We start from the raw sequence: 22,355 nt of genomic DNA, 5'->3' as shown, positions 1-22,355 counted from the left end.
TGCTCTGTTCAGTTCAGCTTTCCTTTCTGATGGTCTTTCCCTTGTGACTTTTTTCCTAATTATGACCTCTGTCTCTCTCTCTCTCTGTCTCTGTCTTTATGATGTGTCTCTATGCAGTGAGATGATGAGTTACTAATCTTGCCCCCTGGTTATGATAATCATGGGAACCGGATGGAATGTTCATCGGGATGGAATGTTTCAGATCTCACTGTCATTGCTGCAGATGTTTGCTCAGACTTGTGTTTCCTCAGAAGGGGGCGGGGCAGTGCTTCATCTCGTGCTGATGATGTCAGTAAAGAGGGTTGTCAGTCTGAGCTGTTCTAGAAAAGTACAGATTCCAACAAGCAATACATTCTCTCCATTTTATGTTGGGCAGAGTTTCTGTCCTAAATAACTGGCGATGAGCAACAAGACACTTTGTGGGTCATTTGGTGTTTATTTCTCGTGTTGCACTACATGAGCCCACCAAATCTCATTGGTCCATAATTCTAGACGTTGCTCTATTGTAATGGCCTCCTCATCAGCTTTTTTGTTCTTAGCATGGACAAACAAATTCACAACTTTGCATATGTTTAGGACGCAGTGTAAGAATTCTTAGCTGTGTCTTACTTTCCCTAATGAAAGAGAAGTCTGCTTATTTGTATTGAATGTGCACCCGAGTGTATTTCAGATCTTAAAAGTGTAGTTTAAAAAAAAAACAGTACTTGCAGATAATATAATATTAATGAATTAAAAAAAAAACTTTTTGTGTGCTTAAAGGGAATTCACTTTCATGACTGTTTTTAACACACGTAATTATACTTTTAAAAAGTGCCCTTTGTAGTAATGTCCAATTAAAAGTTTTACTGTAAAGTATATTTAAAGATCACGTTTTAATATTTTTTTGTCATTCTTTACAGAAGTACACTTATTTTGATGTGTTGACTAACATACTAAACACATGTAAAGTACTTGACTATCATTTTAACTCTGTGTGATATTTAGTATTACATTTAGTTCATATATTTGAAATGTACTACATTACAACTTAATCATTACAAATGTTTCATTATAAATATATTTAAATACATAACAAGCAAGTTTCAATAGAAATGACATTAAAGTATATTTTAGTTTACCATAAATGCTTGTCAGTACATTCAGCAATACACTTTAACCATATAACAAAGAAGTAATTATAAAATTATATACTGTGTATACATATATATATATAAAAGTACTTTAAATTTCTCTCTAATTTCATTTTATATAAATAATACATACAAACTATAATACATTTTTATTTAATTAAAATTAACATACCCTAGTGAAAAATATATATACTAAAATTTATTTGAAATGCATTTATTTTATGCTAAGTATACTACAAATACATTTACATATTTATGTACTTAATAAAAATACCCTGCAATTGTGCTTTTAGTATACTAAACTGGTGCACGTAAAGTTTGCTAAATTGGAACAACTAATTTTGTGCTTAATGCACTTTAATGGAGTGGAAGTCTTGCTGAGCTCCAATTAAAGATATACTGAAGTATATTTGATTGTGCTAAAGTGGAACTATTGCAAGTATACTTAAGGTACGCATTTATTATTCAAAGATCATACAGTCCTCATCAATAGTGACATTAAAACACATTTAGGCTTAATATTAAGAAATGTGCATTGTGCACAAGCAGTACTCCAAAAAAAAGTTTAATTATAATTTTTACATCAGTAAGTCTCGAGCAATATGTCAGTAAATATGCTAATGGTTTTTGAACACTACCTAGTATGAAATAAATGTATTTTAAATATATTGGTTTTTACTAGGGTACATAACAAATAAATGTCCAAAAACATTACATTCAGTTCACACTTAAGTATATTATTTTAAAGTATATTATTTCTGTAATAAGCACTCTTTTTAAAAGTATGTTAAAGTGTACTTCATTTTAAGGGTATGCTTATCCTAAAAGGCACCTGAATTATAAATATTACAGCCAACATGCAATAGTTTGTCTTTGGCAGCACCTTAGATTCAGAAGCAAAAGGTCTTTATCATAAAGCCTAATTGGTTCTAACTTGAACATTTATTAAATCATCTGTGTGTTTTGTTGATAACAGCATCGAGCATCGGGGCGGGTTCTGTTCGAAATGGTCTGCTTGCATCTGAACCTTATTGAGGGGGATTACTTTGGCCTGGAGTTCCAGAGCCATCACAGAAAGATGGTAAGTTAAGTTTTTTCCTTAAGGTCCTTTTTTTTTCTTTTTTTTTACAGTTATAATTCATATTTTATGACCATTTTCTACCATTTTTCTGACCCTTATAATTAAACAAGTTGATTTTTGCTGCTGTAGGAGCTCAATAATCTCAACACTAAAAAATGGTTGTTGTTAATGTGTCAATGAGTTTCTTAATTTTTGCAGTATGTTTTTATACAAAACAAAATGAACTGTAAGCTGACGCTTTGTGTTGTACGAGGCCTGTTTCAAGATCCGTGTTTCAGTCGTACTGATCTCTGCTGTGTGCTCTACTCCACAGGTTTGGTTGGATTTACTAAAGCCCATTAGAAAGCAGATCACACGTAAGAGGCCTCACTGCTGTGTGTGTGTGTGTGTGTGTGAGTGAGAGCGAGAGCAAGAGTTTAGTATCTCTCTGTGATTTCCACAAGACATACTAGTCTCTATTTTTGAACGTTCTGATTCTAACACATTCATGCTAGGTTTATATAAATGTAACCCCGTGCATGCGTGTGTGTGTCCAGGGCCCAAGCACACCGTCCTTCGGTTTATTGTGAAATTCTTCCCACCTGATCATACAGTGCTGTTGGAAGAGCTGACCAGGTGAATCCATCACTCCACTCGCTCATTCCCTCTGCTCATTCAGTGAGGCTTTCATGTGTCTCTCACATGTGCTTGTATGCCTGTTCTCTCTCAGGTACTTGTTTGCGCTGCAGGTAAGGCAGGATCTGGCCAGCGGACGTCTCACCTGTAGCGACGCCAGCGCTGCTCTGTTGGTGTCTCATATCATCCAGTGTGAGTTATGCTGACTGTAGTAAACTGATAAACTAAAACCGATAGTTAAGACTCTAAAAATGTGATTGGATGAGCTGCCCTAAAAAGTATAACATAGCCCATATACCCACCTATAATTACACATAACTATATTATGCTTCAAAATTAAAATTTATTTTGAGTGTGTGTATATATATATACACATAACCATAAAAACATACAAACACACAAAAAATGTATAACGTAAAACTATTATAATCTTTTATTTACAGTACCATACATTTAAAGAAATATATATATTTTTTATTTGTTTGATTACTTTTCTTACCATAACTTGGTCACACTTTATTTTTAGGTCCAATTCTCACTAGGTAGTAGCAAGTTCCTGTACTTGCTTGCAGCAGCAGCAATAATCTACAACTACAGCAATAACCAACAGCAGCAGCAGATCTATTCCGCCAAGACCAAATACATTAACATTGTCATATGCATCACCATGCTAAAATCTTCCGAGAGTTGTTATGATTGAACTATTAACTACGACTCCTGCTTCAAAAATCTCCTAATTTGCTGCTTATCAACAGTTAGTAAGGTAGTAGTAGTTAAGTTTAGGTATGGAGAAGGATTAAGAGATCTAAAATATGGTCATGTAGAATAATGCATTAATATGTGCTTTACAAGTACTAATAAACAGCCAATCTGCTAGTAATATGCATGCTAGTTAATAGTGGGAACTGGTCCTTAAAATAAAATGTTACCAATAGCTTTAGTAGCAGGGTTGAATGGTTGAGCTTGACAAATGCAGTCAGCACTACAATTTGTGTAAAACTGAAAAATGGAATGACTATTTTATACTTGTTAATAATAAATTTTTTCTATAGTGATTAAATGTCAGATAAAGAGAAAATCTTTCTACAACTAGCTATTGCTATGCGAATTATGTATACGCATGCTGTAATCCAGCAGGACAATCATTCAGTAATAGTTATATACTATCTCTTTGTCTCTGTCTTCAATCCCTGTCAGTCATTTGTCATTTACTCACAGTGAACCTGTGTGTGTGTTTATTTAGCTGAGATTGGTGATTTTGAGGAAACTCAGTGTAGACAGCATCTACTTAACACCAACTACATCCCTGACCAGATGGCCCTGATGGACAAAATCATGGAGTTCCACCATAAACACATGTGAGTCTCCCAAACAAAATACTAATGCTCGCTGACGGCACACTTTCAGTAGACTGCCAACATCCATTTAATTTGATTGTGCTTTTTCATCTGGTAGTCATTTTCGATAATTTGTATACTGTTTTTCCACCTGCAATGTGACCATTAAGTGTCGGATGTTCAGAGGGCATTTAGTAGATGTTGTTGTGACAGTATAAATTATTACAGAATCAAGTACATTATAGCATATAGCAAAACACCAGTCAGTGTCATAACTTTGTGTTTGTGTGTGTTTAAGTGGACAGTCTCCCGCAGAGTCAGATTACCGGTTGCTGGAGGTGGCGTGCAGGTTGGAGATGTACGGTATCCGACTCCATCCTGCTAAAGACAGAGAAGGATCCGAACTCAGCCTGGCTGTAGCACACGGCAGCATCCTCGTGTTTCAGGTGCATGCGATCACACACTCTCTCTCTCACACACACATACATGAACCACAGCATGACACAAGTTGTGTTTTACTCAGGGACACAACAGGATCAACGACTTCAACTGGTCTAAAATACGCAAGCTGAGTTTCAAGAGAAGGAGGTTCCTTATCAAACTGAGAGCAGACCCTAGCGTGAGTTTCATGCAGTATGAATGTGTCATTATATTAAGCGCACATTTATCATGTCCAATTGTGACATGGTGTCTCTGTCTGTCTCGTCCTGTAGCAGAATGTTAATCAAGATACTCTGGAGTTTCTTATGGCGAGTCGGGACTGCTGTAAAATGTTTTGGAAGATCTGTGTGGAGTATCACGCCTTCTTCAGGCTCTTTGAGGAGCCCAGACCCAAACCTAAACCGGTGCTGTTTAGCAGGGGCTCATCCTTCAGGTTCAGGTGCTAAACCTGATTAAATGCTTTTGGTAACATGTATATGTGTATTTGTCTGTAGGTGAAGTGTGAACCCTTGTGAAAAGAAGTGTACTTAACTGTAATGAATGTGCGCTTGTAGTGTACTTCAAATCTTAAAACTGTACTTGCAGATAATGTAATATTAATTAAATAAAAGGCCACTTAAGTGTAGTACTATCATTATGTTTCAATAGTCTTTTGTCATGCTTTAAAGAAGTACACTTATTTTGAAGCACATGAAAAATAATTGATTATAATTTTAACTGTAGTGTATTCTTTTGCTCTTGTCAACATGTTGTGTAATTCAGTTGGACTAATTACCCCCTCTTCTCTGCAGCGGGCGGACACAGAAGCAGGTGATAGATTACGTGAAGGAAAATGAGTTTAAAAAACTGCCCTTTGACAGGTGAGCCTGATCTGTTATTATAATGAACGGAAAGTCAAGAGTTCACCACTGCTATTCCTTTAATGTTTAATTAGTAGAAACTTGTAAGGCTGTGTGGTTCATTGTTTGTGTGTCTGCTGTTTTCTCTTTCAGGAAACATAGTAGAGTGCAGTATAGCAGCAGCCTGTCACCTCTGCGTCACCAAGTGCCAAATCAAGTTAGTGTCTGCACATATGAATGTTTTCAAGCCACTTTTAACTAAGAGAGATGTTGGTAACATTTTAGAATAGGGAACACTTATTCACTATTAACTACGACTTTTCCCTCAGTAAATTCCTAATTTGCTGCTTATTAATAGTTAGCAAGGTAGTTGTTAAGTTTAGGTATTGGGTAGGATTAGGGATGTAGAATAAGGTCATGTAGAATAAGGCATTAATATGTGCTTAATTACTACTAATAAATGGCTAATATTCTAGTAATATGTATGCTAATAAGCAACTAGTTAAGAGACCCTAAAAAGTGTTACTGAGCTGTTAAACTCACTGTTGCATGATATTATGTTGCACAGAAAATATTTCAGAAATGGATGGATAGATATTAAAGGTGCATTCAGTCGTTTAGTGCTAAGTTGTATACTTAGGAAATGCATTTTTGTGGAGTTTTTGTGAAAAGTCTGAATCTGAATGGCTGTAAACTCAAACATAATGAAGACTGTACTGTAATAATTTTCTAAGAAGTGTCTATAGATGCATTAGTAGGATAGTGTAGTTTGGTAATGTGAAGAGCAAAAGTTAGACAGTGGAACACTGTTTTCAGTATTCAGTGTACAGTGTGTACGCTATTATCGATGTACGCTATTATCATAATTGGTAACACTTTATTTTAAGGTGTCTTGTTACACATGTTACATGTACTTACTATTATAATAACAATAAATTATTCATAATTACATGCAAGTAACCCTAAGCCAAACCCAAATCCTAACCCCAACCATATAGTAAGTACATGTAGTTAATTAATATTACTCAGTACTTAACTGTATAATTACACTGTAACAAGGACACCTTAAAATAAAGTGTAACCTCGTAATTTACCAGCAAAGACAAAAGGAGAATCACCAGTATGGCCGAAGAAGTAAAAAATGTCTGAAGCCAGTAGACAGAATGACAAAAACAATCATAAACATCAGCATGGCATAAAAAAGTTGGAAATATTTGACTGAAAATATCCCGAGTAGTGATGCCCAAGTTGCTTCTTTTTGGTCGGACAAGTAAGGGTTTAATTACTGTGTAATCTGTTCTCTAAAACTCACTAGTATCAGTGTAATTTACATAAAACTCATAGACAATAATGCTGATCCGTGCGATAGATGGCAGTGAAGCATCTACCACCATTTCGGTATTAGTACTTACAGTACAGAAAGAACAGCAACACTAATGCTAACTAAACAACTACTGAATGCACTTTTAAATTAGTATGATTTATCTTAAATAATAAAAAATAACAAAATAAAATGAATGACTGAACCAATGGACTGGGCCCTAGAGGAGCCTAGTGTTCAGCCCTCTTTGGCTGAAGGGCCTGGCATCCTGAAGCTTTGGAGACCACGGGGCAATGATCCCACTGGTCCAGTTTATAATCCAGCCCTGGCAAGAATAGCAGAAATTGACATGATGTTACTATCTGCAAACTACTATTCTCAAATTCCACCCTTAGCCAAGTGCTGTCATAACCAGAGATTCATCCATGTAGTTCCACCCTAAAAAAAAATGCATAGATCAAAAAATAAATTTAACTCAGGAACAAGCCTCACATTTCTGCTTCTACCCGCTCTGGAATGCTGGCCCCTAGACTTCCGTTGTAATTGCACTGCTGTAAATGACAAGTCAATTAATTTCAGTGATTGGTAGCCCATTACTCATGTAGAACCCAGAATACTCTGGAACGCATAATGTGTAGGTACTGATGAAGGACTTCTCTCTTCCTCTCTCAGGCTGTCAAGCAGAGCTGGGAGGGCTCATTTTTAGTAAGCTCAGAAGATTCTGCGGTAGTAAGACCAGGCGGAAACTCCTCCTCATCAACTCAACGCAACGGATGCAGCGACCAAACATACCCCATTCAAGAGGACAGCAGCAGTCCGGCAGCTAAGCAGCCGCCCGTCGATCAAGCAGGTCTGGCGTCCCATGCAGCTAAAGGCAGCAGCTCATCCATCCCGTATATTGACTGCAGTGATGCAGAGTTTAGTGAACAGGAAGTCAGAGGTCGGGTCAGCAGGTCACACTCGCACACACGTGATGGCAACAGCGGCAGCGCTTATGGCACAGGGTTTGGTTCGCCCCGGGCACATCAGCAGGACAGATACTTGGGCAAGTTCAGGCAGAAAGAGTCTCTGCCTCTTTCCCCTGCAAGCCAAGCAGAAAGCCCTGCCCACAGCTATCCCAGCCCCTCCTCTCCAAATCAAAGTGGTAACATTTTTGAGTCGTCATTTTTTGGAGGCAGGGTATGTGGGCCGCTTCATAGCACACTACTGGAAGAGTTGGCCGCAAAAAGCTCCTTAAACCACCACACAGGCACCAGGAGCCTGACCTCTAGCCCCGCCCCCTCCTCAATTCACAGGACCAGCTCACTAAGCTACGCCCAGTATAATGGACACACCGGGCGGAGCTTTAGTTCAAAAGCAGGACGGGAGGAAAGGGGCGGACTATTTAGTAGCTGCTCCCCAATTATGAATCGTTCAGCAAACAAGTCCCAGAACACTGTTAGCCAATTAGAAAGAAACATACGAGTCTCGAATCAGCCACACCCTCCCGTTCTCCCCCGTGCCGAGAGAATGGCCATGTTGGAGCGCCGAATGCTGGCCAACGGGCTCACGCCTCCCGGCAAGGCTAATCTCAAGCCAAGCTCCCCGCACCGGCGCTTCGGGGCTGTGCAGATGATTGACGGCTCCACCAGTAGTGGAACAGACACTAGCGACTCTGAAGAGGCGGAGTCTACTGGCTCCTGCAGCCATTCGCTAGGGCTTGAAAACCAAGCCACCCATAGTTCGTCCCCCCTCCCCAGAAACAAGTACTCGTTCGGAAGCTTGCAGCTAGATGAGCTTGACAATGAAGGAGGGTGTGTGAACCTCAGTGATGAGGAAGGGATGCAAGTGTTTAACTGCTAGCATGCTAGTGTGAAAACGTCATTGCGGTGTGCTTCTCGGCAATGCCACACTGAGTGTTTTTCCTATACCCTGAGATGGCCTTAGCTGTGTGACAAGGCGGATATTCTTCCCTTTCTTGAGGCAAAACTCTGTATAGTTTTGCAGGAAGGGATTTTACCCATCCTCTGTATTTGAACAAGAGGGAGCTTTTGTGGTGCCAAGTTCTGCACAGAATGCTAATTACTGACAGTTCTGATGCTGCAATAATCTGGAATACTTCAGAAATTCAGAGTGATGTTGTCACTCCCCAGAGTAACTTTGAGACCTCTGCATTTGGAAAAATGCGAGGAGTCATAACAGTAGATGTGAACGTGATTTTGCCAAGTAAGACATGTTCCTGGATCCATATCCTTGTTGATACTGGAGCGACTTTCCTGTTGACCAATCAGATGTTTGGGTTAGGGTTAGATTTAGTCTTAGAGTTGAAGACTGGGGTTCCAACAGCACTGTCAACTCATCATTCGCTCTAGTTTTTAAAAGTTGTTAAGGGTGAGGCTGTAATATGAATGAGTCTGAGGTAGAACACTTTTTGGGGCCTTCATGCCTCTCCTTTATGAGGAACACTCTGCATCAACCATTACTTTTAGACTTTTTAATAACTGTAGGAACTAGAACTTGGGTCCTACTGTACAGTTGAAATGATTGTGGTACTTTTAGAACAAGGCTGGGCAACTCTGGCCCTCAAGGTCCTTTGTCCTGCAGAGTTTTGCTCCAACCTTACCTGTAGCTGTCTAGTAATCCTGAAGACCTTGATCACCTTGTTCAGGTGTGTTTGATTAGGCTTGGATCTGAACTCTGCAGGTAAGTGGATCTCAGGGGCCAGAGTTGCTCACCCCTGCCTTTGAAGCTTGTGTAGCTCTCAGTATGGTGTAGAGCACGTTTAGCCAGCCCTGTTCCTGGAGGACTACCTTCCTGCAGAGTTCAGTTCCAACACTGCTCCAACACACCTGCCTGAAACTTTTAAGTAATCCTAAACACCATGTTTATAAAGTATATTTGATTGGGGATGGAGCTAAATTCTGCAGGATGGTAGCTCTCCAGTAGCAGAGTTGGCTTCCCCTGCTATAGAACTTCATCTTCATTCATATTCTCAATCGTCACTTTGCCAGTTTGCCATTTGTACATTTGTGCTGGCACTCACAGCTGCTTCTTCATAGAATCATTTAAAGAACAGTGTGATTTTTGAAGTTTCACTCATCATGGCAAAAGATCTTCATATCATGGTCTTCATTGTGTGGTTCATTTTTCCTTCTGGCTGAGCCTCGGAAATATCTCTGTTTACTATGATAAATTAGCAGATTCAGACTGGACATTTTTAATGGTAACATAAAATCCTGCATGCTTTTTTATTAGGTAGATTTGAATGTACCCATTTTGAATATAAGGGGGTTTTGTCCTATTGTGTCAAAATTGTGATGAATGTACTTGTCAGTAAGAGATTTCAGATTATGAAATGCAAATCCTGTCATTGTATACTCATCTTCATGTCACAAAAGGAAAAATTTTGAAGAATGGTTTGCACTGCTTTTTTAGAAAACAACAGAAGTGTACAGTTTATTGGTCTCAATGGGCCATATGGGTTTGGAATGACACGAGGGTGAGTAGGTAATGACAGAACTTTCATTTTTGAGTGAACTGTCTCTTTAAGCTGTACGATGGTTCAGTCTACAGAGAGAAAGTGTCACAGCATTTGTGTCTGCGTCTCACTGTGTTACACTCTCTCCCTCGCTGAGCACCTCTACCTTACCTTGCACATGGGTTTACCTGTTATCCTTCAGCAGGGATTGGAAAGGGTGTTTTTTGATAATTTAACAAAAATTGCATACTTGTAGTTTTTTTTTTTTTTTTCAAAAATTCACAGAAAAAAAAAATCTATGAAAATGTGATAATGCCATCTAGCACATGAGTTTCTAATCCCTGCCTGAGTTCTCACTCAGCTTTGATGTCTCTACACTCTTGGCTGATATTCACTATTGTTTTATACCTTTTCTTTTCTTTCCTGCCCTGTTTTTTTTTTTTTTTCCTGAAACCGCTTGAGCTTGTCATCCTTGTCATTTATGATCAATAAATGCTTGTTATGTTTTCTGCTGGCATTTAAAATGGAATGAATGAATCTTTGTAACTAATGGTGTTTTTAAATGCTGGGCTGCATGCTCTCCCTTCATATGGCTATTCTGTTCTATTTCAATGAAAGCTGAAAGGGCAGAGCGTTCTGGGAACTTTTCACACATGAAAATTTAAATATCCTTATGAATGTCTGTGACATGACTGATCTTCTTTTGTTTGTTCACACAATGATCAAATTATACACCAGGACTGTTTATAAATCGGCTTTATGGCCTGAAAAAAATGATACCACCTGCTGTTCATTTGTGTGAATGACATGTTGATGTTCTTTCTCGCACCTTGGCTATGTTCAGAATGGAATACTATTGGAATACTATTCTGAACATAGTCGTTCCCTCTCTTCCTCTGTCTCATTCAGCACTGTTCAAGCTTAATCTCTGTTCTGATGTTTCCCTGCCTGTTTCTTCTCAATGACTTTTGGTTCTGCTGCTCTTTATAAACCACATAGACTTTTTAACACTGTATTTTGTGCACTAGTGTCAATAAAGTTACAGTTGGCCTTTGAAGACTCAGGAATTGTTTTTTTTAAAGCTTATAATGCTCATATTTTTCATAATCCAACCCCCTTTCCCTTTCACTCCTACCAACACCCCCCACCCCCTCCCGGCTAGCTATGGCTGCACAGCGCATGTCTCACTATCTGTCAACACATGTATGTATATAAAGTGCAGCATACATGCATTAGTTCAGAAAAAGTCTTAGATCTTTGAGTTCAGCTCATGAAAAATGGGGGCAATTTTGTTCAGTGTATGTTTGTATGGTGTAGTGTGAATTGTTTGTATGTTGTATGGTTTACATGGAGTTTGTGCTGTAAATGCACTACCATTTACAAGTTTGGACACGTTCCTTATTATTACAGTTTTCCATATTTTCAAGTTGTCAAAAGTATGAAATAACATTATGTAGTGGCCAAAACGTGAAACAAATCAAAAGTCTTATATATTTCAGCTTCTTATCCAGCTATCACTCAACTAACTAACTTTAAACTGTATTTATGGAGTTCATATGTACTGTATGCCAGCGACTTGTTGATGCTTTTCCCTTGTGAAAAATAAATGTGCCTAATTGTATTGAATGTACACTTGTAGTGTACTTAAAATCAAAAAGTATATATTTAAAAAAAAAACTGTACTTGCAGATAATATTAATAAAATTAGATGCTCTTAAGTGTACTTAAATAGATTAATCATTCATGACTTCTTAACACACTTAAGTGCACTATTAAAAAGTACAGAATGTCAAATTAAATTAAAAGTATTACTTTAAAGTTTACATTTTAAATCATTGTTTTAATAATCGTTTGTTGTGCTTTAATGAAGTACACTTATTTTGATGTGTTGACTAATATACTAAAACACATGTGAAGTACTTGATTATAATTTTAACTATATTGTAGATGTAACATTTAAAGTTAATATATTTTAAATGTACCAAATTGCAGTTGCATCATTACAAATGTGTAATTACAAATATATTTAATTACATTCCATTTTCAATAGAAATAATATTAAAGTATATTTTAGTTTACTATAAATGCTTATCAGTGCATTCGCGTTAACCATATTTCAAAGACGAAGGCTGAAGTTCATCTAATTGCATTTAATATAAATTCTAATTATGTACATTTTCATTTAATCGCATGTTAACTGAAATGTTTCTGAAAACATTACAGTCAGTTCGCACTTAAGTATATTATTTCCGTAATGAGTACTCTTTTTAAAAGGATGCTGAAGTGTACTTCTGTTTCACACAGGGGCCCAACTTGTCTATTTGAAACTTTGAGTTTAAGAGCTTGAAGGTCATGAGAAACGTGTTCACAGCTTTGAATGGTAGAGTATACAGTATGTCATTAAGATAGCCCTCACACTGGTTTGTGTTGGTGTCTGTGTCGGGCTGCACTCACACCTGCTTCATTTATCATGACTGCACTACTCAAAGGAAACAGAAGAGGCGGATTTGGGCAAGTACTGAGAAAAACCTCCTGTAGGAGTACAGATTTGTGGAAAGCGCACTAGACTATAGGAACAATGAACATAGACATGCATATTTAGCATTTATCAATTATTTATTTTACCCATTTAGACTCAAGAACTGTTACTGCTTATATCCCGTACCAAAAGTACAATGGCAATACCATGGTACAGCAACTTTGATAAATGCATGTATGATCACTGTATCCCTGTACTATGGTACTCCATGGTACTTCAAAGATTAACATGCTACTCCCACGGTTAATATTCAAGAGAAACATAGCAGTACCATAGTATTTTTGTAGTACTTTTTTTTGCTATTGATGCATATTTGCATGCTAAAATAAGTGAAAGTGAAGTCTAAATGCACACATCCCATATCAAAACGATCAATATAATAGGAATCTGCCTCAGGTCTGTGCTAATGATCTTCATCTGTGTCTGTCTCTCGTTCTCAGAGGTGACGTGTGCTTTGGTAACATTAGTTAACGGTCACGCTGATGACTGTAGAGGAGCGACGCCATCTCCTCTCATCTCCCCCATGCTGAATGACACTGGTGCCATACGCACTGATGAGGAGGAGGACAACAGGAGGAAGGTGAGGGCTGTGGATGAACGGGTGTGTTTGCTAGCAAGTGGAAACTGTGTTTATGTGACTGGCTGTACAGTCAATAGTCCTCAAAAGCGTAAAGATTTGTTACATGGTACCATAGCAGCACGAACAGTTTTCAGCATTGATGATAAGCAAATCAGCATATTAGAGTGATTTCTGAAAGATCATGTGACACAGTAGACTGGAGTAATGATGCTGAAAATTCAGCTTTGCAACACAGGAATAAATTACATTTTAAAATATATTACAATTACATTATCCTACATGTATTTAAATTACATTTAAATGTATGCCAGTGTGGCTTTATTTAGTTTATATGCATAATAAATAGGGTGACCATACGTCCTCTTTTCCCCGGACATGTCCTCTTTTTGGACCTAAAAAAAAATGAGTCTTTGGGGAAGTCATGGCCTAATGGTTAGAGAATCGGACTCGGTTACGGGTTCGAGTCTAGTTCCGGCAGGGATTGTAGCACTTTGGATGGGATAAATGCAGAGCACTAATTCCGAGTATGGGTCACCATACTTGGCCACATGTCACTTCACTTAATCACCCAAAATGTCTGGGATTTGGCTGTTTTCATAATCTCGCTCCCGCTGAATCTCTGACCATTGCCGCCTGCTCCCGCAACATGCGTTTCGCTCCCGTGATTTTCATGTTCACTCCTTTAAACATTCTAATATTGTGCATCAGGGAGCCGCTCTCAGTATTTAAATCCCTTTTGAATGAGCGTTCGCGCTGTTCACTTTTGATTTCGCGATCACGCACTCTGTGTAAAGGGAGCACATCTTACCAGATCAGATATGTGTCAATGAGCTCAGGATCTGTTGAGCAGCAAATACAAGCATGAGTCTTGCATGGTCTTGTCAGTCATCTCTCCTTATTCTCGACCTGTGATCAGTCAAATCTGACTCCTGCAGCTCTTGTTGGATGCAGGGTTGCCAAGTCTTGGCACTTTAAAACTGTTGCCATGGGTTGATTTTCCCAAGTGGGTTAAAGGTTTGAAATATTGCATAAATTACATTTGACTGAAATGCTTGTATTGAAACATTTTGCATTCTACCTATGATAAAACTTGCATGGACTTTTACATTAACTGTTCCCTCCTGGTGGAATGACCTGCCCAGCTCAATCCAAGCAGCTGAGTTCTTAATATTTTCAAGAAACAGCTGAAAACACATCTCTTTCGTCTTCATTTGACCCTCTAACTCTATAGAGTGAAGACGAAATGAAGGGTCAAATGAAGCATTATAATAGAGAGTGCTATAGCACTCTCTATTATAATGCTAATTCTAATTTTATCTGCTTGTTTTTTTTATTTAAAAAAATCGACCCTCTAACATTTGCACTCTCTATTCTATTTCTATTCTATCTACTTGTTTTATTTAAAAAGAAAAAAAGAGCCTTTAACACTAGCATTCTCTATTCTTTCTCTGCTCTTTCTACTTATTTTCTTTTTATTTATTATAAAAACAAAACAAGCAAAGAAACACACATACACACACACAAAAAACTTGCTATGTATACTTTTAGGCGAAACCCCGCCCGCGAACTAAAAAAAAACTAAACTAAAATATGGACATCCTAATAATAAACCATCTCTATAACTCAACTGTAGTATAGTTGATGTCAGTTTTCATGACGTGTTATATTGTACTGATGACTTGTGCTGTGTTGTGTGTGGTTTTGCAGAACTGTCCCGCTGATAACGCGTACTGCATAGCTAAAGAGTTGCTGAACACTGAGAGGACGTACCTGAAGGACCTGGAGCTGATCACAGTGGTAAATGATGGACAGACATCAGATCTCCACACACACACACACACACACACACGCATTCCTGTCCAGCCACAGTGGGTGGGTTTACATTCATCTATAGAGCTCAACCCACAAAACACAGTGCAGTCATCAGAGGCTGTGGATCAGGTTTAAAGAGCAGTGTGTGTGTGTGTGTACATGTGAGAGAGTACTGAAATGGGGTTATGTTTACAGGCCTGAGGGCAATGTGGCTTTTGTAGGACTTTACCACAGTTTAACGCAGCAGCATATCTTCACAGGGGTTCTGCTTACTTTATCAGCTGCACGCATGAACATGAACATGAACCTCACACTCTGTCCAGTGACTGAGTAAAAATTCTTAGAGATGTTCTGTCACCTCAAGCTGAATTTTCAGCATCATTGCTCCAGTCTTCAGTGTCACATGATCCTTCAGAAATCATTCTAATATGCTGATTTGCTGCTCAAGAAATATTTCTTATTATTATGAGTGTTGAAAACAGTTGTGCTGCTTCATATGTTTAATATGAAAACCTTGATACATCTTAGATTAATTGAAAAGAGCAACATTTATTTGAAATTGAAAATTTTTATTATAACTATCTTTATAAATGGCTTTACTGTCAATTTTGATCAATATAATGCATCCTTGCTGAATAAAAGTAGCCATTTCTTAAAAAAAAAAACTGATGACACAATTTTGAAGTGTAGTATATCCTCGTATTATATCATGATCTACACTCGATAAACTACACATTTATTAAAAACTTCAATATGAACTTTCCTAATAAGAATAGCTACACAATACACATAGGAACCACACAATGATTAACTCTCATATAAGCAGGTACAGGTGTTGTAATATGATTGATGTCTGTGTGTGTGTGTGTGTGTCAGTTGTTTCAGGGAGTGTTGGATAAAGAGGATTGTGTTCCTGACGCTCTGAAGACACTGTTGAGTTCCACCTATGAGCCGCTACATTCCCACCACACACACTTCCTCCAGGAGCTCGAGGAGAGACTATCACTGTGGTGAGTAACACACACACACACACTCGATCAGGTTTCAGGCTACAGTCTCGACAGTAAGCTGAGTTTGAGTGATGGTTTCAGTAGTGGCAGCAGTAACAGCTCTCAGTGTAATTATCATCATTAGGGTCATTTGAGCGTTTGAGAGACTGAAGCTTGCATGTTAGTATTCACATGTTCACATGAGTCTGCTTTTTTCAGGTTAAACTATATTTGCAGTCAAGGGTAAATGAGTATGAAGGCTGAATCTTATCCTGCACCTCAATCTGCATAATATGTGTTCTAAATAGTTTACGAATTAGTGTCCCAAATCAGACCACATTTTTACAATAAATAACACCTTTTTTAAATATTTGTATTATTTCTTTATTTAATATACATTATAACACTATACTTTGTTTTCTATTATCCTAGCATTAAATTACAAAAATACATTCTTTTTTCTTCAGATCAGTATTATTTTAGTATTATTGATATGCTATTATAGTTTTATTTTAATATTTTGAATTAGATTTTTTTTTATTATCTCGTCTTTCACTTCGTCTTGTTTTTGTAATTTTCATTATTTATGTTTTTTAATATGTCTTTATAGTATTTATTAATTGTATTTATTAGTTTTAGTTTATTTTAGTATTTAAATTAAACGAAAATGAGAACATATTTTTTAAAATATTTTATTTCTGTTAACATTTATTTTGTTTCAGATAACTGAAATGTTTTATGGTTTTAGTTTTTTGCTCATGGAACAAATGCAAACACAAAATTACATTACACTCTGTATAAGTGTCCTTGTTACAGTGTAATTATTCCGTTAAGGGCTGAGAAATATTAAATAACAGCATGTACTTGGAATTACATGGTTGGTTTAGGGATAGTTGTTACACATATTTTACTGTTATTACTAATTATGTGTAACAAGGACACTGTGAAATAAAGAGTTACCAAAAATTACATTTGTCTCCTTTTCACCTCAGAAGTTTACTGTCCATTGTCCTGTAGAGTTTAACTCCAGCTCTGATCAAACAGAGCTCAACAAGCTAGTAATCAAGCTCTTGGTGAGTGCTAGACAGTTACAGGCAGATGAGATTGATCATGTTTAGAGCTAAACTCAGCAGGACAGAGGACTTTGAGTGCTGGAGCTGAGAAACACTGCTTCAGTAAATAATGTAATTATGCAAATTACGCAGCTCTACTCAGAAAACATCATTAGTCTGGAGTCGATTATGATCGCCACCTGCTGGTCAAACCCCACCATTGTTCAGTAACTAATGATAAAAGTGTGTACAAGACATTTAAGGGTTAGTTCATCCAAAAATAGTAATGCTGTGATCATTTACTCACCATCATGTCATTCCAAACCTGACTTTCTTTCTTCTGGGGAACTCACAACAAGATATTTTGAATGTGTTTGTAATGTGTTTTAGGGAAGGCCGGTGCAATATGCAGGTTAAAGGAGAAATCCAGCGTATAGGAGACTTGCTGCTGAAGACCGTACATGAGCTGAAGGTGATTCTGTGTATGTGTGTGTGTGGTAGATGGTTTGTTATCAGTGATGTTATTGTCAGTATTGTGTGTGTTTGTCATTCTTCAGGCTCTCTCAGCTCAGCTGCAGACGAGCTCAGAGTGTAATGGAGTGTATTGAAAATCTGAAATAGCACAAAGTGTCCTGTGAGGGGTAGGTTTAGGGGTAGGGTTGGTGTAGGGCAATAGAATATACGGTCTGTACAGTATAAAAACCATTACGCCTATGGGATGTCCCCACTTTTGTGTGTGTGAGCAGGTTTTGGAGAAAACAGGGATGAAAAATGTTCCCTGAAGACAGCTAAATCTGAAAACAGCTTACTTTATCGGGATGTCCTCAATAGAAAAATGCTTCATAAAAGTATTTATTTTAAAACAGCCAAAAGGTGCATTTTAGTGCTTATTTAGAGGAACTGAAGAACCAGAAAACCTGCTGCAAAGTTTGTGAACCCTTAAAACTATTCTGTATTTCTTTATAAATTTGACATTTATTGAGGTCAGATAAAATAATAATAATGATAATGATAATAATAATAATAATAATAATAATTAAAATAAAGAGAATTCAGTTAAAGAAATAACACAAAAGACATGGCATATTTTCAATAATTTATTAAGTGTGTTTATATAAAAACTGACCAAAATGAAATAAAAACATAAAAATAAATATGAATAAAAAATACACTAGTATGTAAACTAGCACTAATCTCCATATATATTATATTACATTATATTATATTATATTATATTATACTAGGGTCAGTCAGATTTTCTAATGTTTTTGAAAGATGTCTCTTGTGCTCATATGTGATATATTGTGAAAATATGATTGTAATCTAAAATAACTGTTTTCTATGTGAAAATATTTGAAAATATCAGCATTACTCCAGTCTTCAGTGTCACACGATCCTTCAGAAATCATTCTAATATGCTGATTTGATGCTCAAGAAACATTTCTGATTATTATCATCAATGTTTAAAACAGTTATGCTGCTTAATATTGTTGTGGAAACCATGATATATCTTAGATTAATAGATGAATAGAAAGTTGAAAAGAGTAGCATTTATTTGAAATGGAACATTTTAGTTATAAATGGCTTTAGAAATGTCTTTACTGTCACTTTTCATCAATTTAATGCATCCTTGCTGAAATTATTAATTTCTTTAATTCTTTAATTAAATTTCTTTCTAAGGATTCTTTGATAAATAGAAAGTTCAAAAGAACAGCATTTATTTGAAATAGAAATATTGTGTAACATTATAAATGTTTTTACTGTCACTTTTTAGCTATTTAGTGCGCGTTTGCTAATTAAACTATTAACTTAAAAAAAATCTTACTGACCATAAACCTTTGAACAGTAATGTATATCTGTGTGTGTTCTAGCTGCATTGGACGATGTGTGTGAATTGGAGGCTGCGCTTCGTCCTGGTCTGGAAGAGATTGAGAACTATCAGAAACTCCTGGAGCTTCAGAAGGATTTGATTGGTGTTGAGCATCTGGCCGTGGCTGGACGTCAGCTCATCAGACTGGGCTGCCTCAGCAAACTCTCTGGGAAAGGCCTTCAACAGCGCATGTTCTTCCTGGTGAGATTTCAGTACATACATACAGTACACAGCCATGATATAGGGACCTATTGTTCTTAAAGGAATAATTCACTCAAAAATAAAACACCTGTCATCATTTACTCGCCCTCATGTTGTTTCAAACAAGAGTTTCTTTCTTCTGTTGAGCACAAAATACGATATTTTGAAGAAGGTTGGTAGCCAAACAGTTACTGGTATCTATTGACTTCCATAGTATTTTTTTTCTATACTATGGAAGCCAATGGCTACCAGCAACTGTTTGGCTACCAACCTTCTTCAAAATAACTTCTATTGTGGAATGTTGGTAATTCTGATAATTCTAATGTCTATATAACTAACCCAAGGCCTTGCACTAAAATTTTTACACATGAAATGAACCGATTTCTGATGAACTCCTCTTTCTCTTTTTATGTGGAGCCAGTTTAATGGCGTTCTGTTGTACTGCACCCGAGGGATAACATCAGCCAATCAGTTTACAGTGCACAGACAACTTCCTCTGCACGGCATGACAGTATGAAAACTCGGCAACCTTTGTGCAGATGATAATGATTTGGCATGAGAATCCACCCATGAGAAATCTGTGTATAAATTCATTATGTGTGTATGTGTTCAGATCCGGGAGAGTGAGGACGAGTGGGGCGTCCCGCACTCCTTCACACTGATGGTGCAGCAGCAGTCACTGGTGGTCGCCGCATGGTAATGTTGAGCAGTCATTTGTAATATATGTGTGTCATCAGCTAGACAGCAAGTACAGTAATAGAAAGCATGTCAACAATTTTATAAAATCTCACATCTCATCTGTGCCCACTGTTTACACACAGCACAATTTTAATTGATCGGACAAGTACAGCTTTTTAAGTGGATGTAAGAGTGTTAGAGGTCCATATATGATGGGTGCATTAAAAAAGGTCTCCTGTCTCTTGTAGTTCAGAGTCAGAAATGGAGAAATGGATGGAGGATTTAAAGATGGCGGTTGACATGGCTGAAGAGTCTAATGGACCGACTGCTGACCTGCTGACTGCTAGCAAGGATGTCAGTAAGTGAATCTGATCACACCTTTTGTATGTTTGCAGGGACGCGGGAAGTAGGGGTGCTGAGGGGGCTGCAGCACCCCCTGTTTTCACATGGTTGCAAATGCAACGGCAAGTTTGTTCATTTAAATTTATTCAGTTTTAGCATTTAATAATTTATTTGTAATGATCTCTGAAATGTAAATTGTAAGTGGGCTATAACAAACCCATTTTTATCTTTATAAACATAATTAATTTTACTTGTGATGTTTTCTATATGGGATGATTAGCCTAATCCTCATGAACACGTGACGCTAGCGCATGAACTATACAGAATGCGAACAAGATTAACTTTAATACAAGGAGATAATGGCGCAAAAGCGAATTTCTGATTTTTTTAAATGCTCAACCCAGCAAAAACTTTCCAAAATAGGTATCCAACACCAGCCCCAGCACGAGCACCGACGTAAGTGAATCAGCTCCAGCACGAGCACGGAGACAAGTAAGCCTAGCGGACCCAGCCCAACCCCCGAGATTGATCAGCTACTATCGATAATTTCAAAAATGGGATATGCAGTCAAATTTCCCAGTGTGTATGCCACTTAAACGAATGTTCATATCGACGCATTTGTAGTGCTTTGTGGAGTTGTCAAATGAGGTGTTTATGTTTATATATTAATTTGTTTATATATAATGTAAATTATATGAATATAAATATATAGATGCAAATACAGGTAAATATTTTCAAAATATATACTGTATATGTGTGTATTTATATATACACATAATAAATATACACAGTACACACACATATATTATGTAAACAAAAACTTTTAGTTTGGATGCGATTAATCGCGATTAATCGTTTGACAGCACTAATATATATATATATATTCCCAAAAAAGTGCAATTTAGCATACTAAAAAAGAGTACCGTATTGTCCCGAATATAAGACGATATTTTTTTCTTGGAAATACATCTGAAAAAACGCGGTCGTCTTATATTCGGGCCAATACGGTACTTATTTTGGCATAATATACTTAAAAAATTTACTTAAGTGAATGTAATTTTTAAGGACACTTAAATGCATGTTAACTATGAAAATGTTTTATGTTTATCTTATACACAATGCAATTAGCTGAACTTTACAGTGCTTTTATGACCCACTTAAGTAGGAAACTTTAAATGGAATATGGAATAACACACTATTTATAATTATAATCAAGTACTTTACATGTGCTTTAGTATGTTAGTCAACACATCAAAATAAGTGTACTTCTTTAAAGCATGACAAACTATTAAAACTATTAAATAATGATTTAAAATGTACTTTAAAGTAGAACTTTTAATATGACATTACAAAAAAGTCATGAAAATCTACTCTCTTCATTGGCCTTTTATTTAATTAATATTATAGTATCTGCAAGTACAGTTTTTTAAAATATACTTTTAAGATTTGAAGTAAACTACAAATGCACATTCAACTCAGTTAAATGCATTTCTTTTTCATGTTATACTGCCGTAGATCAGCTGTTTAATCAGGGACTATAATCAGTGTACAGAAGTCAGAATATGCTGTCACATGGTTCAATAATGCAGTGATTGCTAACAGAACTTTAGGGAGCGTGTTCTAGCAAAATTATGTGTTTTAGGATACAGTTAATGTTTCTCTCAGAATTCTCAGGGGCGTCTGAAGTGGAGTCAGAGGACGATCTTTGTGGCTCTCGAACATCTTTGCAACGCAACGGCAACGATTCCGCAAACACTCTTCACCGCGGCAACACCACAGCACATGTGTGCTGGCATCGCAACACCAGTGTTTCCAAGCTGGACTTCAGCATCGCCATAGAGGTACCAGTCCTACATCTGCTCATCTCTATGTTTGAATACGAAAATGTGTAATACAGTTCGGTCACTGTGCCTGACAGAACCAGCTCTCAGGAAATCTGCTCCGAAAGTTTAAAAACAGTAACGGCTGGCAGAAACTCTGGGTGGTTTTCACCAATTTCACCCTGTTCTTCTACAAAACACATGAGGTAAAACGCAGACAGACACACACACACACACACACACACACACAC

General features: G+C 37.1%; 1 protein-coding gene across 1 annotated transcript in view; it reads left to right on the top strand.

Annotated features, from left to right (window-relative positions):
* Nucleotides 1-22,355, top strand: part of LOC107752600 (FERM, RhoGEF and pleckstrin domain-containing protein 1) — a 44,497-nt gene that overhangs the window by 21,228 nt on the left and 914 nt on the right. The window contains exons 3-25 of the mRNA XM_016568612.1: nt 2,107-2,211; nt 2,525-2,567; nt 2,748-2,826; nt 2,921-3,018; nt 4,070-4,184; nt 4,462-4,609; nt 4,687-4,782; nt 4,880-5,043; nt 5,396-5,464; nt 5,597-5,660; nt 7,437-8,605; nt 8,836-8,969; nt 13,201-13,340; nt 15,048-15,137; nt 16,029-16,162; nt 17,584-17,665; nt 17,751-17,784; nt 19,065-19,264; nt 19,686-19,775; nt 19,878-19,960; nt 20,191-20,300; nt 21,950-22,125; nt 22,203-22,310. Of these exons, the coding sequence (XP_016424098.1) occupies nt 2,107-2,211; nt 2,525-2,567; nt 2,748-2,826; nt 2,921-3,018; nt 4,070-4,184; nt 4,462-4,609; nt 4,687-4,782; nt 4,880-5,043; nt 5,396-5,464; nt 5,597-5,660; nt 7,437-8,605; nt 8,836-8,969; nt 13,201-13,340; nt 15,048-15,137; nt 16,029-16,162; nt 17,584-17,665; nt 17,751-17,784; nt 19,065-19,264; nt 19,686-19,775; nt 19,878-19,960; nt 20,191-20,300; nt 21,950-22,125; nt 22,203-22,310 (3,531 nt within the window). The remainder of the gene's footprint in view (nt 1-2,106; nt 2,212-2,524; nt 2,568-2,747; nt 2,827-2,920; nt 3,019-4,069; nt 4,185-4,461; nt 4,610-4,686; nt 4,783-4,879; nt 5,044-5,395; nt 5,465-5,596; nt 5,661-7,436; nt 8,606-8,835; nt 8,970-13,200; nt 13,341-15,047; nt 15,138-16,028; nt 16,163-17,583; nt 17,666-17,750; nt 17,785-19,064; nt 19,265-19,685; nt 19,776-19,877; nt 19,961-20,190; nt 20,301-21,949; nt 22,126-22,202; nt 22,311-22,355) is intronic.

Source organism: Sinocyclocheilus rhinocerous, unplaced genomic scaffold (assembly GCF_001515625.1).
Source record: "Sinocyclocheilus rhinocerous isolate Xijiao unplaced genomic scaffold, SAMN03320098_v1.1 scaffold1222, whole genome shotgun sequence".
NCBI classification, from domain to species: Eukaryota; Metazoa; Chordata; class Actinopteri; order Cypriniformes; family Cyprinidae; genus Sinocyclocheilus; species Sinocyclocheilus rhinocerous.
Note: the sequence above shows the minus strand (reverse complement) of the source record. Positions and strands in the feature narration are given on the sequence as shown.